This window comes from Acomys minous (assembly GCF_964271855.1).
Source record: "Acomys minous genome assembly, chromosome: 14".
In the NCBI taxonomy this organism is placed as follows: Eukaryota; Metazoa; Chordata; class Mammalia; order Rodentia; family Muridae; genus Acomys; species Acomys minous.
Genome location: NC_140496.1, coordinates 22,678,328 through 22,704,883, shown reverse-complemented (window position 1 = coordinate 22,704,883; position 26,556 = coordinate 22,678,328). Strand labels below are relative to the sequence as shown.

At 45.6% G+C, this 26,556-nt stretch overlaps 2 protein-coding genes across 8 annotated transcripts in view; one reads left to right on the top strand and one right to left on the bottom strand.

Moving 5' to 3' along the window:
- KCTD19 (potassium channel tetramerization domain containing 19) overlaps positions 1-24,658 on the bottom strand; it is a 33,142-nt gene extending 8,484 nt beyond the window's left edge. Inside the window, exons 1-6 of one of the 2 annotated variants that reach the window (XM_084755513.1) lie at positions 24,541-24,658; positions 19,162-19,458; positions 5,225-5,375; positions 3,632-3,823; positions 2,237-2,368; positions 545-755 (exon numbers count right to left, since the gene is read on the bottom strand). In XM_084755513.1, coding sequence (XP_084611639.1) covers positions 545-755; positions 2,237-2,368; positions 3,632-3,823; positions 5,225-5,375; positions 19,162-19,458; positions 24,541-24,543 — 986 coding nt within the window. In that variant the 5' untranslated portion in view covers positions 24,544-24,658. The other variant, XM_084755512.1, reaches the window with a different exon arrangement.
- LRRC36 (leucine rich repeat containing 36) overlaps positions 24,602-26,556 on the top strand; it is a 55,897-nt gene continuing 53,942 nt past the window's right edge. For all 6 annotated transcript variants that reach the window (XM_084755514.1, XM_084755518.1, XM_084755517.1 and 3 more), the window contains exon 1: positions 24,602-24,795. In XM_084755514.1, the coding sequence (XP_084611640.1) occupies positions 24,726-24,795 (70 nt within the window). In that variant the 5' untranslated portion in view covers positions 24,602-24,725. The remainder of the gene's footprint in view (positions 24,796-26,556) is intronic.

Below are 26,556 nucleotides of genomic sequence, written 5' to 3'. Positions count from 1 at the left end.
GATCACCCTGGGCTCTAGAAAGTCTCCTAAGACTGGAGAGAAGCTGGGTGTGGTGATGCACGCCTTTAATCCCAGCACTCAGGAGGCAGAGGCAGGCGGTTGCTGTGAGTTCGAGGCTAGCCTAGTCTACAAAGTGAGTGCAGGACTCTAGGACAGCCACTGCTCCACAGAGAGACCCTGTCTCGCAAAACAAAACAAGACAAAAAGGACAGGGGAGAACACCTTTGCAAAGGGGTTTGCTCAGGTTACCCAGGAATCTGAAGACCTGACTGTGGCCTGGGAACCTCAGACCTATCATAGAAAAATGTAAAGACATAAAACAGGTGGAAGCCACTGAATCACGGAGACCTTTGTAAACTGTTCTCAGTTTGCTCCTCAGAGGCCCAAACCTGGTGGTAATGGTGGTGGAAGAGGTAAAATAGTGAGATATTTCAAAGATAATTCTCCCCTTTAGTTCATGGGAAAGGCTTAAGGTCGTTCCCCAAGATGGGCGCAGCCCAGCCTGATGGCACAGAGTGGTTCCCTGAGAGAGACTGGGGCGTACTTGACATGCTGGAAGAGGACTCCGTTCCCTGTGATGTACAGCCTGCTTCCATCCAGCGTGCTCTCAATGCGAAGCTGTCCCAGTGCAGAGTCCGGATACTTGACCAACAGGCCCAGTGCCATCATGTAAAGTGGTTTCACAGACTCCAGACTGGCTGTACGACTCCCTTTTCCAGGGCTCGGAGGAGGACAGGAGGTCCGGGAACAGCCACCTGTGTTGGGGAGAAAGCGACAACTCTGAGATCTTTGATCTTCCCTGCGTTGGACGTTGTGGGTACTCCTGCTACCTAACCATTTACCCAGTAAGGTGGAAATTGTTTGCTTGACAGTCCAAGTTTGGATCAACTTAACATTTTGGTGTATACTCGTTAAGTTTAGAGGTCAAAACCCTTCGGGGTTGCTGCAGGAGGAACACTGAGCCAGCTGACAAGCTTCCAGGAGATTTTCAATTTATTTTTTTAAAAATAGGGTCTCACTCTATACACCAGGCTGTTTTCAAACTTGTGATGGTCGTGTCTCTAACTCCCAAGTGCTGGGATTGCAGGTGTGTACTACCATGATCCTCAGCCTCCTGCTGGAGGATTTTCATGGTTTACTCTCCAGTCTTCAGAGCAGCCCTATCGGTAGCCAACGGATGAACAGTGTTCTCAGTCCTGCCTGACACTGTGGTTTAGGGGAATGACACAGGCTGGGGTTGGAGCTTCCCTTCCAGGCCTTGGGAGGCGTTTACCTTGGTTATGTTGCTTTGTGGAAGGTTAATACCTTATGGTTTGAGGAAAACTTGTCTACAAACATACTACTGTCTTTTCATTGCATGTGAGGACCAGAGAGACACTGTACCCACATCACAACACCCATGCTTTCTGAGGAGCAGAAGCTCTTGGGGAAGGTGATGAGTTCACGTTCCTCTTAGTAAACTAGAAGGTCCTGGAACAGGTCCCTGAGACTTGCTGCAGGATGCCACTCCCCCATATGGGAAGGGCATTCCGTCAGCCTGGGAAGAGGCTGAGCCTCAGTCCACTGGACAGCCAACCAACCAGGCCGAACGTCACATGTGTAAGACACTTCTTCGCTTTGTTGTGGTGGTGGTGGCGCTGGTGGTAGCTCTGTTATTTCAAACGGCCAGCTGCCCCCACCCTGCACCCATGGAGCTGGCGTCCTAAAGCACACATGGAGTTTCCAGGGATGTGCAGTGGCTGGTGCCTGAGCTGCTGAAAGGCAACTCTAAACTATGAAGCAGGAACCGCTGGAATGAGGCAAAGCCAGGAGCACGAAGGTTGGGCCTGGACAAGGGTCAGGACAGGTTAAGAACAAGAGAAACAGGCACGGAAGGCAAAGAAAGTGAAGTGAGGGGTGCAGGGGAGGGAAGCTGGGCAGGAAGTAGCTGGAGCACTCGTGGGAAACACGCCAGCATTTCTGCTTCCTCCTTAGGTATCCCTGGAAGAGGAGAGACGGGGGTTGCAGGTGGATGATGCCCTGGATTTCCACAGAGGAACAGGCAGTGCCTGCCTAGGGTCAGCCTGCTTCTAGGACATTCCAGCCTGGACATACAGGGGTTAAAGCCAAGGTCCTTTTCTCAGGTTCTAATTCAGCCACACCTAAGTCCAAAGTGGCTGTTGCTCTTGGCTTCTGTAGCTCAAGCCCAGACTGTTGTAGCACATCAGGGGGAACCCAGGGCTCCTGGCCAACGTACTCATATTCATCCGGTACAGCCGTACAGCTTCTGTAAGTTCGGGGATTTCCAGAATCTCTACTTCCGCTTCTAACACATCTATGTTGGAGAAGTTATCTGGTAGAAGAATCTTGTGTGAGCGGAGAAAATTCACTTGAAAAGCAGAGAGAAAGTGCATGAGTTAACAAAGCGTATTCACAACTAATATGTCTGGGCCCTGGCAGCTCTTTACTGCTTCATCTTATGTGAGGCTGAAACAATTGCTAAACGCACCTGATTAGATTTGATCTGAGGAGGTGCTTTTCAAGGACCCCAGATTACTTTGTTTTCCTGTGCCTGAGCCCATGGGTGTGGCCTCCCCTGGCCTGGTCTGGCATTCCCAAGGCCCTCTTTGGGAACACAAAGCCCCTGAGACATACCCTGAGAGCCTTGACCCAGGAGCAGGTCATTCCAAAAGAGGGAGTTGTCATGTAAGAGGGGAGAGGCCTGGCCGAGCCCGGGCTGCAGTTTGTCTCTGCAGAGATGGAACCAACCCTAAGTCCCTGTGTGACCCAGCTCAGAGATCAGAAGCACAACACAAACAGCCTCTGTTTGTGGACTCTGGATCGCTGTCAAGCATTCAGCACATAACTTGGTGTTTATTGTCCTGTCCGGTTAGGTGCTTGTCTAATGGTCTGGTTATCTAGGTAGCAGAGAGGCCATTTGGTTCACAGGCTAGCAAAGCTAGCCCTGGGGACCTGTGGGAAGGGAGGCTGCCTTCTGGGCAGGATGAGAGATGGCATCCCTCCTTAGCTCAACTGCCCATCCTATATGATCTGGAGAAGCCATCATCATCCGTCCCCTTCCGCTGCACCCCTAGTGCGATGGAAGGGAGAGTAGGGAGTTTCCTGTTTCCTTGCTGTGTGTTGAGAGCAGCTGAGGTCTAGAGCCTAGCTGGAGGTATAAACAAAGTACAAGAAGTGACCAGAGTTCAGCTCAGTCCTCTGCCCTTACCGTCAACTCTGTGGTCCATACCACTACCTTAGGAGGTTTCAGTTCCTCTTTATAGCTAGGCCATCCCAAAAGAAATAGGAGCTAAAATAGCTCTGAGCTGGGCTGTGCATGGTGGTGCACACCTTTAATGCCAGCAGTCATGAGGCAGGGGCAGGCAGATCTCTATGAGGTTGAAGCCAGCCTGATCTGCACAATGAGTTCCTAACCAGCCAAGGCTACACAGAGAAACCCTGTCTCAAAACCAAAACCAAACCAAAAGAGCTCTGAGCTAAGTGAGAGCCTAATGGTGGACTCTGCTTGCCTCTTGGGAGATTAGCAGTCTCTACAACCTCTTCTCAGAGGTCCTCAGGCCAGAAGCAACAGGTGTGGGTGTGGGTATGGGCACGGGAAGGGTAGGCAGCCACCCCTAGACAGAGCAATCACCAATGAAGCGGAACTCGCTGCATTCGCACTCAATCAGGGCCACAGTCTCAGCCAGCCACAGCAGGTTGTCTTCAGTCACAAGGCTTGGATACTTGGTCACCAGGTCAAGGGGTAAGAAGCAGTAGTGCACTTCCTCTTCTGTGTCCAACAGCGGTGTGTCCATGAGTCCCAAAGGTGCCTTATCATGAAGACCTGGGAAAGAGACCAGAAGGTGGCACCACCTCCTTAGGCATTGCAATGCTCCTAACCCGTTGACCCAGGGGCCCCAGAGGAAGTTAGGAACCACCCAGAGGACAGTATCTGCCATACACTTTCTGCCCCCCTTTCTCTTTTCATTTCTTTATTTTAAGGGTAAGAAAAAGTGTTCTGGGGTTGGAGAGATGGCTCCGTGGTTAAGAGCACTGCCTGCTCTTCCAAAGGACCTGAGTTCAATTCCTAGAAACCAAGAGGTTGCTCACAACCATCTGTAATGAGATCTGATTGCCCTCTTCTGGCAGGCAGATGTACTTGCAGGTAGAGCACTCAATTTTTTTTTTTTTTAAGAAGCCAATGAAGCAGTGTTCTAGGACATGAACTGTGAAAAATATGATTTTGTTTTTTCTACAGACAGTAAAAGGACACTGAATGATATGATATTTTGGCTTATGTATCCAAAGTTACTAAATTCAGTTATTCACGACTCTTCTTTAAGATGTCTTTTTTCTATGTATGTGAGTATTCTGCCTGTGTAGATGCCTATGTCCCATGTAGATTCTGGAACTGGAGTTAGACAGTGTGAGCTGTCATGTTGGTGCTGAGTCAAAAGTAGCAAGTGTTCTTAACTGCTGAGTCATCTCTCTAGTCCCACCACAGTCTTTCTTTCTTTCTTTCTTTTCTTTTTGGTTTTTCAAGAAAGTGTTTCTCTGTGTAGCCCTGGCTGTTCTGGACTCGCTTTGTAGACGACCAGGCTGGCCTCAAACTCAGAGATCCACCTGCCTCTCCTCCTGAGTGCTGGGATTAAAGGTGTGCGCCACCGCCACCTGGCCTCCTCCACAGTCTTTCCAATTGATCAAACCAACTGCTTTGAACTACAGATTAAATAAATGCTTTGACTCCTCTGGAAGCTCAGAATCCACTAATAAGCGCAGACTCCTGATGTCCCACCATAGGCCAGCCTATGCTGCAAAGGATTCAGAGGCCAGAGGTCACGAGGTCACGGGACCACTCCGTGCTGCGGCGGGAGGTAAGCGGAAATGATGATGGAGCCCGAACTTCTAGTTAGAGAGCGTGTGGCCTAAATGAAGCCTCGGTGCAGCAGGACGCAATGGAGCAGGGCGCTGAGTTCCAGTAGGCAAGAAGCCATGCAAGGGACAGGGGACCAGTACTAGGTCAAAAGAGATGCCAGATGCTGGCCTTTAATCCCAGCACTTGGGAGGCAGAGGCAGGCGGAGCTCTGTGAGTTTGAGGCCAGCCTGGTCTATAAAGCAAGTCCAGGACAGCCAAGGCTACACAGAGACAGACATCCGGAAGTAGCTCAAATGGAGGTTAACATCTGTTCCGGTGAGGAGAGAGGAAGCTAGTGACTTCAGAGTGTGGGCCTAGCCATGGCTGTACCTGTGAAGGCGGGGCTTTTTATTGGAAATTCAGAGGGCTTGCTGATGCACTTCCATGTTCTCCAGTAATTCAGAGACGCTCTCTCAGCTACAGGGATGTCTGCAGGCCGCACACGGAGGTGGTGCTTCCCTTCCTTCAGGTTATCCAGGGTCTGTCAGACAAAGAGGAGGCTGCCTTCAAAATCTAAACTTCGTAACCAACTTTAAAAAATATTTATTTAACGTATATGAATGCTCTATCTACATACACACCTGCACACCAGAAGGGGCATCAGACCCCAGTATAGATGGCTGTGAGCCACTATGTGGCTGCTGGGAATTGAACTCAAGATCTCTGGAAGAGCAGACAGTGCTCTTAACAGCTGAGCCATTTCTCCAGCCCTAACTTGGTTTTTTTTTTTTTTACACACTGACTGCTCAGAAATACAGTATGTGACTTGCTTTGGGACAGTATTTAAAAGTAAACTGAATTGATCACAAAATGTAAAACTTTCAAGTTGTAAAATGGCATGGCAATAATTCAAAATTCCAGTGATTACTTTTCTTCTGAGTTTGTAGTAAGTTTTTTCTTCCAATTTTATGCCAAGTAACAGGATTTTTTTCTTGAAAAAAATCTATGGAGTTTTTTTTTCCCTTTTATTTTTGAAACAGAGCCTCATGTAGTACAGGCTGACCTCAAACTTAACAGCCAAGGTGGCTTTGAGCTTCTGTCTTGCTGCCTTCATCACCTAAGCATTGAGATTACAGGTGTTTCCTATCATGCCCAGCTACAGAGTAATTTGTTTCATCATCTTCTAGTATTGTGCTTAATAATTCAAAACCCTGATCTTTTATGACTGTCGTGATTTGCTTATTATGTATTCATCTCCATTCTGGGAAGTAATCTAACAGTGAGGTTAAGATATAGCAAAATCCTGGCACAGGTTATATAGTTTTCAAATCCCTTTCACATATATTTGCTTGTTTATCTTGACACACCCCTGGGAGACAGATATGGTGTTTTACTGGTGAGACGGTTGAGTTAAAAGGCTATATAGCTTGCACAAATGGTTCAAAGGCTACATCACTTACACAAGTGGTTCAAAGGCCATATAACTTGCATAAATAGTCTCCCAAGTTCGGAGCATCTTGGTTTGAATGAGCCAGTGACCAGCAGTGGGTGAGAGTCATATGGAGCACCCTAACTGAGCACAGCTGGATCCAGGGCAGAGGGTGGGTTAGGATCTTCATTGCACACTTACCCAAGGACCTATTCTCCTTCTGCAATCTTTTTTTTTTCCTTCTGCGATCTTGCAGAGAACAAATTATCAGAATATTGAGCCAAATTTTTCTCACCTCATTCTAGAAGATAGCATTTTCCTAATAAACCAACCATTGGACACAACAGGGCAAGTGATCCCTTATAGGCCAGACATATGATCAGCTTTCTCCTCTAAGAACTTTGCAATGGACAGAAAACCTCTGCTTCAATAACAGCAAAAGAACCTGCTTCTAATTGCTAGCTACCCAGGTGGAAAGCCTTGTGAGTTTGCTCCTGAGATTGCTAAGTATTGCGAAGAGCCCTCTGGTGGCTGCTATTGGTAGGAACTGGTCCTCTCATAACTGCTTAAGGTCTCAAAAGGAGGCAGGCCTGCCAGAGTGGGGAGGCTAGAGTGCCTGACAGAGGACTGAGCAATGGCAGGGTTATGAGGAGTATTTTCCTGGAGCACTGAGCAGTGAAGGAGACTGCGTGTGTAGGATATTGGGAGCTTTGAGCCATACTCACTGTACTTTGCTAGGCTCCTGCTTACACACTCAAGGATCCTTGGCTTGGGGAAAAGAAAGATATGGTAGGACTGGGACCATAACTTGCTAACGTGCTGGCTGCAGAAGCATCAGAGCCTCTCTAGAGAGGCATGTTAAAGGTACGGCAGCACATGTTTGTAATCCCAGTACTGGGAGATAGCTCCCTGGAGCTTGCTAGTCATCCAGTCCAACTGAGTTGTTGAGTTCCCCCACCCTTCAAAAAAAGGTGGAGAACAATTGAGAATGACAATGGGACATTGATCTGTGGCATCCACTGACAACCCACACACATGTACATGCATGTCCATTCATACAAACGTGAATACACATGTGGACATGGACACCAACAGTTTGTATATTATGAGGTAAGCTCTAGCATCAGTTACAAATTTATGGATCCCCAGGAACCCTGGGACCATTTTCACATCATTAAAAAAGGACCAAGCTTTCTGTTCCCTCTTGATTTAGGTATGCACACAGCTTCGGCTTCTGCGTCAAACTGTCAGCTCTCTGGAGGAGGGAAATCAATCAGAGAAAGGTTTCTGTAAGAGCAAATAGTTGTCCTAGGGCAAAGATTTACAATGAGTTGCTGGGATGGTGACAAAGTGGTAAGAACACAATACACATTGCAAATGGGGACACGTATTGAATCATGACAAAGGGTGACAACTTGACAGTATTTGTGCTGAGAAATGGGACAAAGGAAGGAAAATGGTTTGTGTGTCCCGGAAGGCCAGGATAGGGCAAGGTAGGTCGAGGTATGTGTCCAGCCGCAGGCCTCTGCCTTGAAGGTGGCCTGGCTTCAAGCTGAAGGAGAGAAGGCGGTTGAATGAGAGCGACAATAAGAGCAGAGAGCAGAGGCCACGCAAGCTGCCTCGGGAGTGGTGATGGTCCTGGTTAATTAAAATTCTTGAAAGATGTGTTGCTTGGGTTTCTGTCAACTTGACACATGCTAGAATCATCTGGGAGAAGGCACCTCAGGTTGAGAAAATGCCCCCACCAGACTGCTCCATGGGCAAGCCTGTGGTGCATTTTCTTGATGGATGATTGAGGTGGGAGGGCCAGGTCACTGTGGGCAGTGCCAACCCTGGGTAGGTGGTCTTGAGTTGTATAAGAAAGCGAACTGAAAGCTGTGGAGGCATACTACCTCAATGCCAGCACTGGGGAGGCAGGGGCAGGTGGATCTCCAAGTTCAAAGCCAGCCTGGTCTACATAGTGAGTCCTAGGACAGTCAGGACTACACAGAGAAACCCTGCCTGTAAAGGAAGTTTTGGTTTCTTTGTAAACTCAGTTGTGTTATGTAAATATGTTTTTGTTTTAATCCCTAGTGTGGGATTTCAGTTTGAGCTTTGGTTTGTCCACAACTGTTGTCTCAATTGGGGTGTGGCTTTTGCCAGCTGGTAAGGCCTACCTCATGCAGCATGGAGAGGGGTGTTGCTTTTGCCAGCTGGTAAGGCCTACCTCATGCAGCATGGAGAGGGGTGTGCTCTAGGGCTCTGAGGATATAAATGAAGTCTCAGAGAGTGCGTGGCATGGCATGGCGGCAGGGGTGGCGGGTGGTGTGTGGCATGGCATGGCATGGCGGCAGTGTTGGCGGGTGGTGTGTGGCATGGCATGGCATGGCGGCAGTGTTGGCGGGTGGTGTGTGGCATGGCATGGCATGGCGGCAGTGTTGGCGGGTGGTGTGTGGCATGGCATGGCGGCAGTGTTGGCGGGTGGTGTGTGGCATGGCATGGCATGGCGGCAGTGTTGGCGGGTGGTGTGTGGCATGGCATGGCATGGCGGCAGGGGTGGCGGGTGGTGTGTGGCATGGCATGGCATGGCGGCAGTGTTGGCGGGTGGTGTGTGGCATGGCATGGCATGGCGGCAGGGGTGGCGGGTGGTGTGTGGCATGGCATGGCATGGCGGCAGGGGTGGCGGGTGGTGTGTGGCATGGCATGGCATGGCGGCAGTGTTGGCGTGTGGCAGTTTGAAGAGACCAGAGACAGTGTGATGGTTTGGAGCAGATAGACATAGAGAAATGCTTTGGGGTGCAGTGGCTTGGAAGAGATTGCTGGCTGTGTCTGCTGTTGACAGAGATTGTACAGCCCCACAAAGACCCTTCGACCCAAAGCAGCCGGGAGAGGTAAAGGGGCCCCCTTTCCCCACTAACCTTCTCTCTCTCTCCTACATAGGGTTGGGAGGTTGAGGCCTAAACACCCCAAATAAAGTAGAGTTTAAGAAGAAAAAGTGCAACACCTGTCTCAAAAACAAAAACAAAAGCAAAATAATTTATTTCATGTGTATGTCTGTGTACCATGTACATACGTGGTTACCACAGACACCAGAAGGTAGCACTGGACACTGGGACTCAATCCCATGTCTTTAGAACAACCAGTGTCCTTAAACTGAGCCATCTCTCCAGCCCAGAGTCCAACCTCTTAACCAGCGTTCTCTGCAGGCCTATTGTCTGCAAGTAAAGACAATAAGATCTGGAAAGAATTGTGAGGATTATGGCCCAAAATATGTTAATTGCTGCCTTCTTCTTGGTGGTTACAGCCCAAACTACCTTTCCAGTTTCATCTTCTCATGCTTTTAACCTCATCTACCAAACTCAATGACACTAAATTCCACAAAAGCCCCAAAGCATACCATGTTTTTTTGTTTGTTTTTTTAATGCTTCTTCAGCATTTTTGTTTGTCTGTTTTGAGACAGTTTCTATGAAGTCCTAGCTGTCCTGGAACTTGTAGACCATGCTGTCCTTGAACTTAGAAGTCTGCCTGCCTCTGCCTCCTGAGGGCTGGCGCTAGAGGTGTACATCCCCACTGCCTGGTGCCTCAGCATTTTTTAAGATGCATATGTGTGTGGTGTGGGGCGGCTTTCTCATTGGGCTGGAGCTCACCAATTAGGCAGCCTGGCTGGCTGGTGAGCCCAGAGAGCCGCCCATCTCCACCTACACAGCTCTAGGATTATCAGCCTCTGGCACTATGTCTGACATTCTTATGCCGAGCACTTTACTGTTGAGTTACCTCTTCCCCTGTTCTCTCACCCCACCTCAACTTTTTGTGTGCTGTTCCCTGGGCCCAAAAACCTCCTCTTCCTTTCTCAAGCTGCAGAAGCTGGTGCCGCCCCTGGCCGGAGCCAGCCCTTCTTGCTCCCTGTTTGTGGCCACAGGCTTTTGGGTTGGATCCAGGTCAGTTCTGGGTTCATCTATCCAGCTTCCAGTCTAGGTCCTGATGGAGCGGAAGTGTGAAAGACTGCGTGAAACTTGGGGAGCTGGAGGGCTCAGTCTTTTGGAAAGAAAAGCAAAGAAAAAGAGAGCTGACAGAGAAGTGGGGTGCACTCACACAACTGAGGAAGATGCAGAGTAGGCAAAGTCAGCACGCACAGCTCACAGTTCAGAGGGCACTGAAGATAATGACCCCAACTTGCAAACCTGAGAGACAGAAGACTTAAGGGGAAAGGGACCAGAATGACAAAGGACAAACAATGGCAGGAAGAACGGGGCTCAGTTTGAGTTAGATTGGTGATTGACAGAAAGGCAAAGCACACAGCAAAGAGGGTGAAATGGAGGAGTCCTAGAGAGAGACAAAAGAGCCCCCAAATCCACTCAGATACTGCCCAGCATTCACAAGAGCTTGAATGGGCCACCTGCACATCCAAAGTCCAAATTCTATCTTAGTGGGTCAAACAGATGAGCCCTGAGCAAGTCTAAATCAGCCGTGTGAGAAGCGGCCCCTGGGGAGGAAGGAAATTCCTGTCCAGGACAACAACTTGAGGCTGGCCCAGCATTCTCTGTTTGGTATGGGGTATATTTTCTAGTAGGTCAGCCCAGCTAGCTGGAGGGGAAATAAGCTAGTGGAGAGAGGGTGAGCCATTGTATAGAAATGAAACCTCTATGTTCTGGGGTTTCTGTTAAACTGTGAGCAGCCCCATTTTCCTCAGGAAAGGAACCATTTAACAAATCTTAAAAGGAGAAGAAATCAGGCAAATGATCTACAAAGATTGTGATCCCAGCCAGTGAGGACATGCTATGTGCTAATTGAGGGGGCTAAGCTTACAACTAATGCCCAGGAGCTTCACTTGTTTCCTGAACCCTCTCAGCGAGTCTGCTCTGATACTGCAGAAATGTAAGACCTCTGCTCACAGGAAGACATTAGGAGGCCTTAAGAAACCACAGGCACACTCCGGCGCCCTTTCCTACTTACTTATTTATGCTCTGTCAGCGCTTCTAGTATTAACCTCCCCAGACCCCAAGGACTTTGCTTGTTTTGTTCTCTGCTAGAAATGGGACAGCAATGCATTTTCTATTGAAAGAAAGAATGCATGAATAACAAACACCACAGGGAGCCTGGCTTCCTGGGAACAGCTGGCTTTCCTGACTTGAGCTGTCACAGAGCATATGGCCGGTTTCCCGTAGGCCGACTTCAGGTCTACTTTCATCTACCTGAAGATTACATTTTGGAATTTTACTCTTTCTATGTTAAGACATGGAAAGTTGGGATGGAGAGATGGCTCAGCGGTTAAGTAAGAGCACTATCTGCTTGCTCTTCCAGAGGTCCTGAGTTCAATTCCCAGCAACCACATGGTGGCTCACAACCATCTATAATGAGATCTGGTGCCCTCTTCTGGTGTGCAGGCACACGTGCAGGCAGAATACTGTATGTAATAAATAAATAAATTTTTTTAAAAAAAGACATGGAAAGTTATAGAAGGAGGTCTTCCTTTGCCACACAGTCTTGCTATGTAGCCCAGGCTAGCCTTGCACCTGCTGTAGCCCTCCAGCCTCAGCCTCCCACGTCCTGGAGTTACAGACATGCTCCACTGTGCCAGGTCAATGGGAAATACAGACCTGAACTCGAAGGCTAACTGCTGCTGTAAGGACAGTTGATGTTGCTTTGGGCCTAGATAGGAAGAAGCGATGTAAAACTGATGGTGCAGGTGTGTGTGTGTGTTGCTAAGAGATGGCTGACGATGCACCCTGCTGGCAGAGCAGAGAAGCCTTATGTTCTTCTGGGCTATTGGGAGCAGCATAGTGGTAAAGGAGCTGAGGGGGCTGCCAAATCCCTGACTGCTGTGTGAAGACAGCGAGTACCTGCACTGCTGCTAAAAGGAAGCAAGGGTGTTAGGCCAAAAGGATGTGCTCTGACAACAACAAAAGCTAAGTGAGATGCAGCTCTCAATACTTCAGACTTGTCTCTCTCCGGCTGGTTCCGTCTCCTCACTCCGTAGAGGTGGGTCCAGTTTTCATCTCCCAGCAGATGGTAACTAAACCTATAGTTGGGGCTGCTGGAGAGATGGCTCAGTGGTTAAGAGCACTGTGTGCTTTTCCAGAGGTCCAGTGGCTCACATACTTCTATACTGGAATCTGATGCCCTCTTCTGACATGCAGATAGAGCACTCATACACAAAACAAACACCCATGGATAACAGATACTTTGAAAACCATTGTATATGCAAACATGAAAAGAATATAAGCCAGAAAAAAAGAAAGACTACAAAATGATTCTAACAGAATTAGCACTGTTATAACCACAGAGCAACAATAACTTTCTCTGGAATTGTCAGGCTATGCTTCCTGTGAGCTACATTTATAACAAAATTTAAAAGGAGAATATTTTAAGAAAAAAACGAGTGTAGAGGCATAGAAAGCGAAGCATAAGGGGACACTGAGGAATATGAATGAACTTCAGTGTGTGTATTTGTATACATGTATACATGGCTATGTATTTCTTTACATACACAGGTTATCATATTTGTGATATGAGCCAGGATGAACAGGTGGACCAGTCTGTGGGGACGCTTGAAGCCACTTCCAGGGCTTTGCACTTGAGTTGTGCACAAGCCACACTGTTGGAATGACTATCTGCCATTTATATATTCCTGTCCAACACCACAAGGTAATCTGTCTCACATCATGAGTAATAGAAGTGAGACTGCCCCTGGCCTATTTTATCAAAGGCATCATTTGTGTCATCAACATAAAAACTCCCTAGCTCCCTTGAACACAATCAGTGTAGGCATATTTGTATTCCTTACTGGTAGCAGATTGCTGACAAATGGAACAATTTATAGTTCAAACTTTAAAGTTCCCAGAAGGCAGTGAGATAGGAAAACTTGTGCCAAGGTGTGGTTTATGGTAGAATGTGTGTTAGCATATATTCAGACCTCAGTGGGCTTCAAAGGGCATGTAAAAGCGAACCAACAGCCTGCGTTGAACCTTACACTCTCATGAGTGACCCGAAGGGAACCCTCACACTCTCCAGGAGCAGCTGGGACTCCTCCTCAGTCTGAGGGCAAGTGGAAGGCTCAGTAGGTTATGTTTAAGAGGCTTCTCAAATTCCACATGAAGTTCCAGGAAGCCTCGGGATGCTGATGTATGGACTGGCAGTGACCTCTTTATATATCTCCTATGAATAATATATAACACTCCAAGATTGTCAGGCTCAAAGACTCACGTATCCGCTTTGATAGATTATATTTCTGTTCCCAACTGTCCCCATGAATTCCAGACCTGCCTACCCAGTGGCTCCTCAATTTCCCACTTGGATTGTTACTACCTTTTCACTCTTTCTCCAGCCAGACACGCTTCAATCTGCCGCCTACTTGTTAACATCTCTCAGAATTTACTATTTGCCTTGTTGCTCAGGGTAGAAACATAAGAAATTGTCCATTCTTTCATGTCCTGCATCCCATTCATTAGCAAATTCATCAAGACACCCAGGATGTAAAGTGTTTCCATTACCACACTGGCCCAAACCTTCACTATCTTTCATCTGGATCAGTGTTCTCAATCTGTGGGTTGAAACCCGTTGGTGTCTCTGTGTGTGTGGGGTGCTGAATGACCTTTCACAGGGGTCAAATGACCTGCTCACAGGGGTCCCCTAAACAATTGAGAAACACAGATATTTATGTTATAATTCACAACAATAGAAAATTACAATTGTGAGGTAGCAACAAAAATAATTTTATGGTTGGGGTCCGCACAGGGATGGCAGCTTAGGAAGGTCGAGAGGCCTGATCTGGATGCTGTCAGAGCTTCTTAGCTGATCTTCCTACTTCTGCACTTGGCCCTATTGAATCTAGGCCAGAAGTAAACAGTTTTCTCCTGTGAGAGGCCAGATACTAAATATTTTAGGCTTTGCTAGCAATATGGTCTCTGTCAATTCAAATACTCAGCTCTTTTGTAGTTCAAAAACAGCCATAAATAATATATAAACAGATGAGCACCAATGAACACTGAAATTTGACTTTTTTCAATCATGAAAAAGTAAAAAAACATTCTTAGCTCATGTGCTACACACACACACACACACACACACACACACACACACACACACACACGAGTGGACTGGATTTGGTTCATCTATATAGTTTGCAGGCTCTGATATACTGTTAAGCCAGTTGCCACTGATTTTTTTCCTTACAACTTTATTTTAAAGATTTATTTACTTACTACTTTTATGTGAATATGTGTATTCCTGCATGAGTTTATGTGCATCATGTGCAGGCAGCAACCAGTAGAGGCCAGAAAAGTGTCAGGTCCCTAGAAACTAGAGTTACATTCAGGTGGTTGTGAGCAAGCAAATGGGTGCTGGGAAGCTGAACCTGGTCCTCTTAAGAGGTTAGTAAGGACTCATAAGCACTCAGCAAGCACTGCTGATCCATTCCCCCCACCCCCTACAACTTTACATGCTATAAAACTCATTCTTTTTGTTTGTTTGTTTTTGTTTTTCGAGACAGAGTCTTTCTGTGTAGCCTTGGCTGTCCTGGACTCACTTTGTAGACCAGGCTGGCCTCGAACTCACAGAGATCCACCTGCCTCTGCCTCCCGAGTGCTGGGATTAAAGGGGTGCGCCACCACCGCCCGGCTCTACCTCATATTGTATAGCTTCCTACCTTTATCTTTATCTCTAGAACCGCCTGTCAATACACATAAAGTGTTCTGATTAGAAGCTGAGTCTTCAAGTACAGATGACAGGAGCAGGCTATGTGTGTAGATGGGTGGGTAAGTGGATGGGACTTAGACCAGGGGTAGATATGCAGGGAATGGTGAGCAGAAAATCAGTAGGAGCTCGGGCACCTGTCTTCCAGAAGCTTTCAATCTTATCCTGTTTGTTGGCTCATTTTAGGCTACTACTTTTCTTTTTTGTCCTCTTAAAACATTTATTTGTTTATCTATTTATCTATCTATATCTATCTATCTACCTATCTACTTATTTGTTTATTTGAGATAAGGTCTTGTCATGTGGCCAAGGCTGGCCTTGAATTTATGATCCTTCTACCTCAGTCTCCCAGGTACTGACTGGGATTATAGGTGTACACCACCATGCCCAGCTTCCCACACTGCCTTTCAACAAAGCCTACCATGTTACAGACTATCTGGAACAATATATGCTACCTTTTGAGTGACTAGGACATTCGGTTCGCAGGGGCCAAGCTCTATTTTTTATTGTAAGTTGCTAATTCTGAAAGACTCTGGAGTAAGGAGCACTAATAATTTGGAACTGCTCAGATATATGCTATTCAATATGGTAGTCACTGTGACTAAATCCCTTTTTGAACTACAGTGTTCTAAATCTAAGATGTGCTAACTTTAAATAAAAACATATCAGGTATTGAAAACCTCATACAAACAAAAGTATCTGAAATTTAAATCTTTTTGAAAATTCTGGGTTAAATAAAATATCGCCTTTAAATTGGTTTCACTCATTTCTTACACTTTTTAAAATTTGGCTACTACAAAATTTAAATAACAGCTGTGAAACTAGCTGTTACTGCATCTACCTGTAGTCCCCCAGGGACTGCAGAAGCTGACGCAGGAGGATCAGTGGAAGCTAGGAGTGCCGGGCTAGCTGAGATCCCACCTCTTAAAAGAAATTACATATGATTACATATGTCATCCATATATGTGGCTCACATTATATTTCATTGTACCATTCTTTGTTTTCCCTAAAGTGCAGAGGAATAAATAACTGGAACCCAAAATACTCTCATTCAAACATAGTTAATTGCTTGAAGTGGGCCTGCTTTTTTTTTAAAGATTTATTTATTATGTATACAGTGCACATTAGATCACATTATAGATGGTCGCACGCCTTTAATCCCAGCACTTAAGGAGGCAGAGGCAGGCAGATTGATGTGAGTTCAAGGCCAGCCTGGTCTACAAAGCGAGTCCAGGACAGCCAAGGCTACACAGAGAGACCCTGTCTCGGAAAAAAATTGACAGATTCATTTTCTCCATGTAATGTTTGTTCTTTTAGGTAAACCCTGAGTAGCTGGATGGGCCTTGGCAGTGAGGAGAGTGGTGAGAATACGCATGAGGCGGTTGACTAACTTGAGGCACTGTTGCTTCCCAGCTGTATTTACACTCTGCTTCAGTGAATAAATACCACTCTGGCTGAGCCAGCCCAAATGTTTATTTCTTCGAAAACACCATTTTCAAAGCATAAGCACTTGCTTCACAGTCTGTTTTAGGGAGACAGATCCACATAATTCTTCAAATTCTCCTGCTCACATATTTTGGAATTTTGGAATCGGACCAACTCATTGGCCTCTGAGTTGGCCTCCTGTTTTGAAGTTGATTGCCAGATATGTTTTGTTTTGGTTCAGGAGGTGAGGACAGCAAAAGGGCTAAAGGGCTGAATAAACTGTTTGTATAAGAAGCTTATATTCTTTTAAATTATCCTGTAAAACATTCCCTTGACATCTTTGATTTTCTGCAATGAACAAGTTACCCCCTCTCCACACAAAGAGATGGTTTGGCATGGAGCCATGAGCAATCCTAACATGCCAGGCCATTTAAATGGTTATGAAGCCACCTGCAAGCAATTCTAGTACTTTGCTCCTAAGGAGGTTGACAAAATTGAGATTCAAGTGGGAAGCTTGAAAAAAAATCCAAGAGAAGTACAATTTGCACTGCATTGTGCTAACAGTTTTTGGATTTCTAAATATATAATAACTTCAGAGAAAACACTGGCTTATTTATCGAGAACCATCCATGAGCACATATATTACAAAATAAATGGACTCTTTCCTCCTGATCCAGATACACACGCAGTTAAAGTCAATTTTCTTCCAAGAGGTCCTGGGGAGACATTAGCGGCACGCAGATGCACTGTAGCTGATGGAAATGTAGCCCTTATGGAAGTGGAATAAACAACACCTCAGCCAGACAGTGGGATTGAGATGGAACATGCCCAGATGTCCTTCCCAGTCATAATATTTAGTTTTTTCAGGTTAAAAAAAAAACATTGTTCAAAAACTACCAAATAAACTATTTAAGTACAGCCACTACCAAAATGATTTCTGTGGCTTGGAGAAAAAAAGCTAATGCTTCCATTTTCTGTCATGCTTTGATGCTTCATAAGTAAAGGTATTTAAAGCTCTTAAAATAAGAAGGGAAGGTGCAGCACAGTGGTGGCGCACACCCTTAATCCCAGCACTTGAGAGGCAGAGGTAGGTAGATCTCTGTGAGTTCGAGGCCAGTCTGATCTACAAAGTGAGTCCAGGACAGCCAAGGCTACACAGAGAAACCCTGTCTCTAAAGATGAAGGGGGGTGGTGCTTCCAGGTGATTGGGTGATGGTGCACGCCTTTAATCCCAGCAATCTGGAGGCAGAAACAGGTGGATCTCTGTGGGTTCATGGCCAGTCTGGTCTACAGAGCAAGTTCCAGGACAGCCAGGGCTATACAGAGAAACCTGTTTGAAATCCCCTAAAATTCCCCAAAATGAATGAAAGAAAAAAGAAAAGGAAAGAAAAAAGAAAGAAAAGTAAAGAAAGGTGTTAGAAAGATTACTCGGTGGTAAAAGCACTTGATGCATTTGCAGAGGACCTGAGTGTTCAATTCTCAGCACCAAGTTGGGTATCTCATAACTTGTAACTCCAGCTCCATGGAATCCAATGCCCCCTTCTAGCCTTCAGGAGGATCCATACCCATATGTGTGTGCACGCACAGACGCATATATACAAGTGAAAATCATAAAGCCAAAATTTTCTAAAAAGAAAGGAATCAGGTTATATAGAGGCCCAGCCTATAATCCTAGCACTTGAAAAGCAGAGGCAAGCGGACAGAATCAAGAATCCTCCTCAGCTATAGAGTGAGTTCAAGGCCAGCATGGGTTACATGAGACCCTTCCTCAAAATGCAAAAATAAGAATAAAAAAAGGTAAGGTGGTATATGTCTGCAGTCTCAGCAATAGGTGGAGGCAGGAAGAGCACCACTGACTTCACTGTGAGTTCTAGGTCATATTGAGCCAGATGGTGGCATACACTTTTAATCCTGTATTCAAGGCCAGCCTGGTGTACAGAGTGAATTCCAGGACAGCCAGGGCTAAAAAGAGAAACCTTGTCTCAAAGAACCAAAACAAACCAAAACAAAACACCCTGTCTCAAAATACCAAAAAAAAAAAAAAAAAAAACCAAAAAACAAAAACCAAAAAACAAACCAACAACAACAACAACAAAAACAGTGGGCATGGTGAATCAGGAATCACCTTTAATCCCAGAACACTGGAAGCAAAAGCAGGCAAATCTCTCTGAGATGTAACTCAGTGGTGGGGTATTTGCCTAGCATGCAGAAAACTTTGGGTTTTGTGCCCACCACCTCAAAAAAAAAAAAATAAGTAGCAGCTTAAAATAAGATTTTTTTTTTTGAGACAGGCTTTTTCTGTGTAGCCTTGGTTGTCCTGGACTCACTTTGTAGACCAGGCTGGCCTTGAACTCACAGCGATCTGCCTGCCTCTGTCTCCTAAGTGCTGGGATTAAAGGCGTGCGCCACCACCACCTGGCTTTAAAATAAAAATTGAAAGAGCCTAAGATACCCTCTCAGTGGACATTAAATTCTGTCTTGGGTCCCTTGTGGCTGCTGATGTAAATAAAGCAGAATCAGAGTGGACATCTCTGTTAATACTGAGCAATCAAGAGCTGGGTGTGGTGGCCCTTGTTGAACAGAGGCTGGAAAATCATAAACTCAAGGTGATCCCTGGCTATGTAGTGCGACCCTGTCTCACAAACAAACAAAAGACAGCATACAGTGCCAGTATATTGCTTAGCATTTTAACTTACTCTTCCCACTTGCCCATGGAAAGGTTTACCTCAGAAACCAACATAGAGCAGAGCCTCACCTTTAGTGATGCTTTTGATCATCACTCTTGGAAGAGAGCACATCTTACCTGAAGCAAAGGCATCAGCTGCAAACCCAGGGCTTGCTCATAGAGTAGGTTCAGCTCTGCACAGCTGGAGAAGGAGAGCTTGGAAGTGTAGAGGTAATAGTGTACATGCCTAAACGTGGAGCCGTCTCTGTCAATGAATAGCCTCTGGCTTTCTGAAGAGGTCAAGGCGGAAGCCTCTCTCCAGAGCAATGAGTCTGGGAATTGAGCAAGCTTGCTTCTGGGAACTGAGAAATGCCAGCCCCCAACATTGAAATGAAACAAATCCTCTGCTGATTCATGGGGCATGCCAGGCTCCTCCTAAAGGGAAAAGAGATGAGGGTTATGTAACAACAAAAAAAAAAAAATTGAAAGCACCCTGATGAGAAGTACTAAACTACATTTGCTGACATCATCCAAAGGAACACACACACACACACACACACACACACACACACACACACACACACACACACACACACGGGGGGGGGGGGGAGAAAGAGAGAGAGAGAGAGAGAGAGAAAGAGAGAATGTTATGAGCTCAGCAAGACTGAAGAATATTTTTAAATTAAATTTTATACATTAACAATTTAAAAACCTAGCCATGGTTGCTTACATGCATCTGTAATGCCAACACTTCAAGACGGGGACAGGAGGCTCACTACAAGTCTAAGGCCAGTGTCTACATACTGAACTCAAGGACAGCTATGGCTACATAGTGAGACCCTGAATTAAAAGGTGGGAGGCAGGAGAACAGTACAACTGGAGAAGAATGATTGCTGGGAAGCAGGAGGACCTGAATTTGGGTGCTGAGCTCAAACTCAGTATTTTCCTGATGAACCCTCTCCCTAGTCCCCTGTTGAGAGAAACTTTTAATATACCCAAATAAATGGGAATATAGGTTCATTTGAGATATTTAATATGGAGATGACAACAGTCAAGTAGAGCATGCTGGTCCACAACTATAGCCCTCAAATTCTGGAGGCTCTGGCAGGATGATTGCTCATTCTAGGCCAACTTGAGCTACACAGCAAAACCTTGTCTGAACAAATATGGCGGCAGTCTCCAAACTGACCAGCAGCTTCCACACAATACTGAAGAGAACATCCGCTGCCTGAGAAAGGACCTAGAACGGCTACAACAATCTTTGGAAAGGAAGACAAAATTTTAGAATCCATACTTCCATTTTAGAACTTAGTACACATCAAGATCAATTAAAGGCAACCATATAAATACATGGTATAGAACTGGAGCCTAGAGCTGGTGTGGTGGCGCACGCCTTTAATCCCAGCTCTCAGGGAGGCAAAGACAGGAGGATCTCTGAGTTCAAGGCCAGCCTGGTCTACAAAGCAAGTCCAGGACAGTCAAGGCTACACAGAGAAACCCTGTCTCAAAACAAAACAAAACAAACAAAAAAACTAAACTGGAGCCTAGAAATAAATCTTTCTGTTCAGTTGAATTTGTTCATCAACTGGCGAATGAATAAACAAAGTGAAATATATCCATACATTGAAACTATTTTGGTAGGTTGTTTGCTTGTTTGTTTGAGACAAGGTCTCACGTGGGAGCCATGGCTGGCATGGGACTCACTATGTAGACAAGGCTGGCCTTGAACTCACAGATCCACCTGTCTCTGCCTCCCAAGTGAAATGTTATTAATAAAAAGGAATGAAGTACTGATACATGTCACAACATGGGTTCACCTTGAAACATCATGCTAAGAAAAACAAAGCAGGCAATGTGAAGAAAAGGCAAATTTACAGAGACAAAGAGGATCAGTGGCTACTTAGGACTGGGGGACTAATCCTGGCTAAGGAAGATAAAAACATTTTATAGTTGGTTATGGTGGTGGTTGCACAACTCTGAAAACATAAGCTCATTGAATTATATTTATTGAAATAGTAAGTCAACCATGCGTGGTGGTGTATGCCTTTAATCCCAGCTCTCAGGAGGCCGAGACAGGTGGGTTTCTTCTTACCTCTTACCTCTGTGAGTTCCAGGCTAGCCAGGGCTACAGAGTGAGTGTCTGTTTCAAAACAAACAGACCCAAAATATTAAATCATATGTATGGGGCTATTTTAAGGAATTTATTACTTATGTCTAAGTGTATATTCCAGCATGATTTTATGTGCACTGAGCGCATGCAGGAGCTCATAGGGGCCAGAAGAGGCTCTCAAATCCCATGGAACTGGAGTTACTAACTGTTGTAAAGTTCCCTATGGATTCTGGGAACAAACCTTGGTCTTCTGCAAGAGCAGTAAGCATTCTTCTCTCTCTCTCTCTCTCTCTCTCTCTCTCTCTCTCTCTCTCTGTTTTGTTTTTTGTTTTTGTTTTGTTTTTTGTGTTTTGTTTTGTTTTGTTCGAGACAGGGTCTCTCTGTGTAGCCTTGGCTGTCCTGTACTCACTCTGTAGATCAGGCTGGCCTTGAACTCACAGAGATCCACCTACCTCTGCTTCCCAAGGGCTGGGATTAAAGGTGTGCACCACAACTGCCCAACTGCAGTAACTTCCCAACACTGTGTGTGTATTAAGGAGCAAAAAATAAAAACAAACTAAACAGAACTATCATATAACTCAATTGCACCACTCAGCTAGTACCACACACACACATGTGTACGTGTGTGTGTGTGTGTGTGTGTGTGTGTGTGTGTGTGTACCTTGTAGTAGTTATTTTTCTCAATGATGTGACAAAATACTTTGTATTTGGTTTGTTTGGTTGGTTTTGGTTTTTCAAGACAGGATTTCTCTGTTTAACAGCCTTGGCTGTCCTGGAATTCTCTTTGTAGACCAGGATAGCTTTGAACTCACAGAGATGTGGCTGCCTCAGCCTCCCAAATGCTGGGATTAAAGGTGTGTGCCATCACACCCAGCAATACTTTGCATTTGTTAAAAGCAATTTAAAGGGCTATCAGATGGCTCTATGGGTAAAGACACTACTGTGCAAGCCTGGTGACCTAATTTTAATCCTTGAGACCCATGTCAAATTGCTTTATTTTTATTTGTTTTTTGAGACAGAGTTTCTCTGTGTAGCTCTGGTGTCCTGGAACTTGATCTGTAGATCAGACTGACTTCAAACTCATAGATCTACCTGCCTCTGCCTCCTAAGTGCTGGGATTAAAGGTGTGTGTTTGGAAGAAAAGAACTGACTCACTAAAGTTGTCCTCTGATCTCTAGATATGTCCATGGTATGAGCACCCAGCACCCACCCATAAACATCACACTATAATAATAATGATTAAGTAGCTTGTGAGGAGGAGGATTTGTCTTGGCTTGTGGTTTAAGAGCACACAGTCCAAGACAGCAGAGAAGCTGTGACAGAATTCATGGGCGCAAAAGCATGAAACTAGGATTTCTACATCTGGGAATACCAGAAAGCAGAACAGAAGTATGTGAAGTGTCTTCCCTCCTTTTTATTCAGGCAGGCACCATAGACCATGAGGTGCTGCTGCTGCATTTGGTGTGTTTTCCTTCCTTGGTTACTTTCTTACCCTGAAGAATTCTAAAGCAGCACGCCATAGACAGACTGCATATCCATGTTTACTCCTGCACTGTTCGCAACAGCCACGATGTAGGAGCACCCAAACATACATTGACAGGTGAGTGGGTTTTTAAAAAATGTACATATACACAATGGAATTTTATGCAACTCTAAAAAATAAAATTCTAATATTTTTAGGAAAACGGATTGATACTGGAGACAAATAAGCTAGCCTCATGATTTCTTTCATACATGGAATATAGATTTCTACATATATGCATATGATGTGAAAATAGAGAGGGGCCAAAGAGAGAGGAAGAAGAGGCCTAAAGGAAGGGGAACAAGAGAGAGTAACAGAAGACACGGAGCATAAAAACAGCTGATGGGACCACTTAAGGAGAGAAGGGCACAGCAAAGAGGAATGGCATATGTATTTGAAAATGTCACAATGGAACCCTCCAGTTTGTATGCTAACTTAAACTTTTTTCTAAGAATGGTGGTGGTGGAAGCAAGATTATTAAACTACAAGGTGGGTGTTTAAGAAAGGAAAGCTTCCTCTTCCATCAAAAACCTTGATCTCTGAGGAAGGAAAATAAATCTTTGTAATAAAGAAGAGGGGCATTCTTCTATAGTGAGGCCTGTCTAAATAGAGAGGAACAATTAGACATGCCATTTTTAAGACTAGAAAACCTCTAGGCAGACCAGAAGAGAAAGAACAGATTATAAAATGGATTAATGGCCGGGCGGTGGTGGCGCACGCCTTTAATCTCAGCACTTGGGAGGCAGAGGCAGGTGGATCGCTGTGAGTTCAAGACCAGCCTGGTCTACAAAGCAAGTCCAAGACAGCCAAGGCTACACAGAGAAATCCTCTCTCAACAAAAAAAAAAACAAAAAACAAAAACAAAAAACCAAATAAAATGGATTAATGGCCCAGAAACAGAACTCAAAAAGCTAATCTAACGATGTCACTTTGAGTCCTAGGCCTTCTAAATGCGACTTAGGCTGGACATGATAAAACTGAGAGTAACTAAGGGCCCTACCTATACCAAAAGGCACAGGTGGACAAGAATTTGATTTTTCTTTTGTTCTCTTTAAAGGTACATAACTGATTGAAAGTTCACTGTGTGTGTGCACGCGCGTGCCAATTTCAGATGGTAAGAAAACCTTTTCCTTGGAGGTTGAGCTCTGCTTATTAAAGAACAGGAAGAATTTGCTTCCCTGTGTGTCACCCATGGGAGGGCTCTCAAGGGATGCTTCCTGGCAAAAGTTAGGAATGTAACTGTTCTTTCCAAAGTTTTCTTCCCCAAAAGTTGTTCACGGGCTTACTAGTACAGAACTATTCCAGCCTGACAGAGAGCCTCCAGCCAGCCGCAGCTTGGTAAACCTGTAGTACTTGTGGGGGAGTAGGGGCTGGCTTCTTGCTAAACCAAGTGCAGGAAGCAGGACAATTTGTCAGTCACCTTAACTCCATCCCAAAGAGCATCTCATCCAACTCAAATTATAGCGATAGAAACTCACTACCCTAAAGACAAGACTCAGTTCCTCAGGGCCAAGATTCTCTGACCTTGGGGAGTTCACGTCATACCTCCAAAATCTGTCCCCCCCCCCCAAACCATCAGATCTGGATTTCGCCTTTAAATGTCATTCCCATCTTGCTGTAGAATGAACCTGGGCTTTAAGATTCAAAGACGTCCGTCCTTCAAAGAGACACACCTTCACCCCGCCAACCTGCTGCCCATCCAACCCTCGGTAGTGTGGAACAAACAGTTCATTCATCCCTCAAGGCAGCACAGCATTGTTCTCACAACTACTCAGACAAGCCTTCCCCATATTCTTCTGAACTAGGGCCACTTTCCGACCCTCAGACCCAAAAGTTAGATTCCTAATCCTGGGCATCAACTCCCGCCATTCGACAGGCTCCATACCATAGTCCTAACTTCTGTGGCAGGCGGACAGGCTCGTGACGGACCAGTCCTCTAACGGCTCCTAGAGACCAGCAACTAGTGGGAGGGGCAGGGCCTGGGCCTGGGGCGGGGCCTGGCGCGAAGGGGCGTGGTCTGGCGAGCACGGGGCGGTCTCCCGAGCCGCGGCAGGTGAGCGGCGGGCGCGAATGGCGGAGCAATGGGATCTGGACGAGGAGAGCCTCCGCCGCCTGGGGGCGCTGACCCTCGAGCAGCCAGGTAGGGCCTCCTGGAGGGTGTTGATCTGGGGCATGGCTCAGAGGCTGTGGAGGAAACCGTGGTGGAAGCCTTGGGAGCCCGAGGTAGAGGCAAGGCAACTGCAGAGGAGCGGTTCCCCGAGACGAAGAAAGAGGAAATTGTGGCAGAAGGGTTACACTAGGGTGCAGAGCCGGAAGTAACGGGATAGTCTGAGGGAGAAGATGAGAAATCCGAGAGGAGTGTGAAGTGTTGAGAAAGGCAGTTGTGGTGGTGGGCACTCTTGGGGCACAAGGGGTGTTAATTTTTGCAGTTTCTTAAATTCCTGCCCAGCAGGACTTTTACAAGTTGGATGCACTGGGAAAGGACACCCTATTCAGTCATCCTTTGTAAAGAACGTCAAGAACTAGAGTTCCTTTTAAGGCTCCAAGTGACTTTATGTGAAATACTAAGCAGTCCACCAGTCATTTAGTTCAGTGCTCCAGCCTTGCCTTCATCCTAGAGGTAATACTGAGTGAAGCCGGACCCTGCCTTTGACAGGTCTGACGCACATAGCTTGCTTGCTCTTCGAGTCTCTAAGAAGGAAGAAAGCTGGGTAAGGCTTCGATATTCCTAATTAAACTCTTACCTCCCTCATAAGTTAGCGACATCATTACTGTCACTCATTGGGTTAAGTGCCCTACCTGCGTTTAATCTGTTATGCTGTTATGGTTCCCGTTTTACAAATCAGTAAAATTAAGTTAGAGCCCTGAGTTACAGCTGGTGATACAGACAGGGTTTTAAAATCCAAGACCGGGGCTAGAGAGATGGCTCAAGGGTTAAGAGCACTGTCTGTTCTTCCAGAGGTCCTGAGTTCAATTCCCAGCAACCGCATGGTGGCTCACAACCATCTATAAAAAGATCTGGTGCCCTCTTCTGACCTGTAGGTGTACGTGCAGGCAGAATACTGTCTAAACAATAAACATAAAAATAAAATAAAATAAAATAAAATCCAAGACCAATTCCAAGGCCTGTGCTATAACCATAACAAATACTGATATGTCAACAATCACATGAATAATAAGGAAGGTGCTAATCTGTTTTTCTGTAATCAAAGATAATAATGCAATTAATATATAAATTAATGCTATATATGTGTATATATGTATGTATATACATATATATATACATACACAAGGTCTCGTGTGGCCCAGGCTGGCCTCAAACTTAACACTATGCCCAGTTTTATGCAGTTCTGAAAAATCAACTCTAGCGCTCAGTGCATCTAGGCAAGCATTCTACCAATTAGGCAACACCCTCATATATATTTTCTTTTTTAAAGCTACTGTACACTTGCTTATTTTATAAGTCAGATAAAATAAACTTCATTGGCTTGGTACACATCTGTGTCTTCCCTTCCATTAAAATATTTTGGTTAATTAATTAATTGGTTTTTGTAGACAGGGTTTCTCTGGGTAGCCTTGGCTGTCCTGGAATTTGCTCTGTAGACCAGGTTGTCCTTAAACTCACAGGGATTCGTCTGCTTTTGCCTCCCAAGTGCTGAGATTAAAGGAATGCGCACACGTGCACACACACACACATCACACACGCGCGTGCGAAGGAGAGATAAACCTGTTTTTTGGATCCCAAGTGTGGGATTGGAATGGTTTTATGAGAGAACAGGTGAAGTTAATCTACTAGAAGAGCAACCACCATGTGTGGGAGCTTGATTGTTGCCAGCTGAAAAGATCCCGTGACCAGGCTCTGGGAGGAGATATATAAATGAGCCCAGAACTGGAGGCGGGG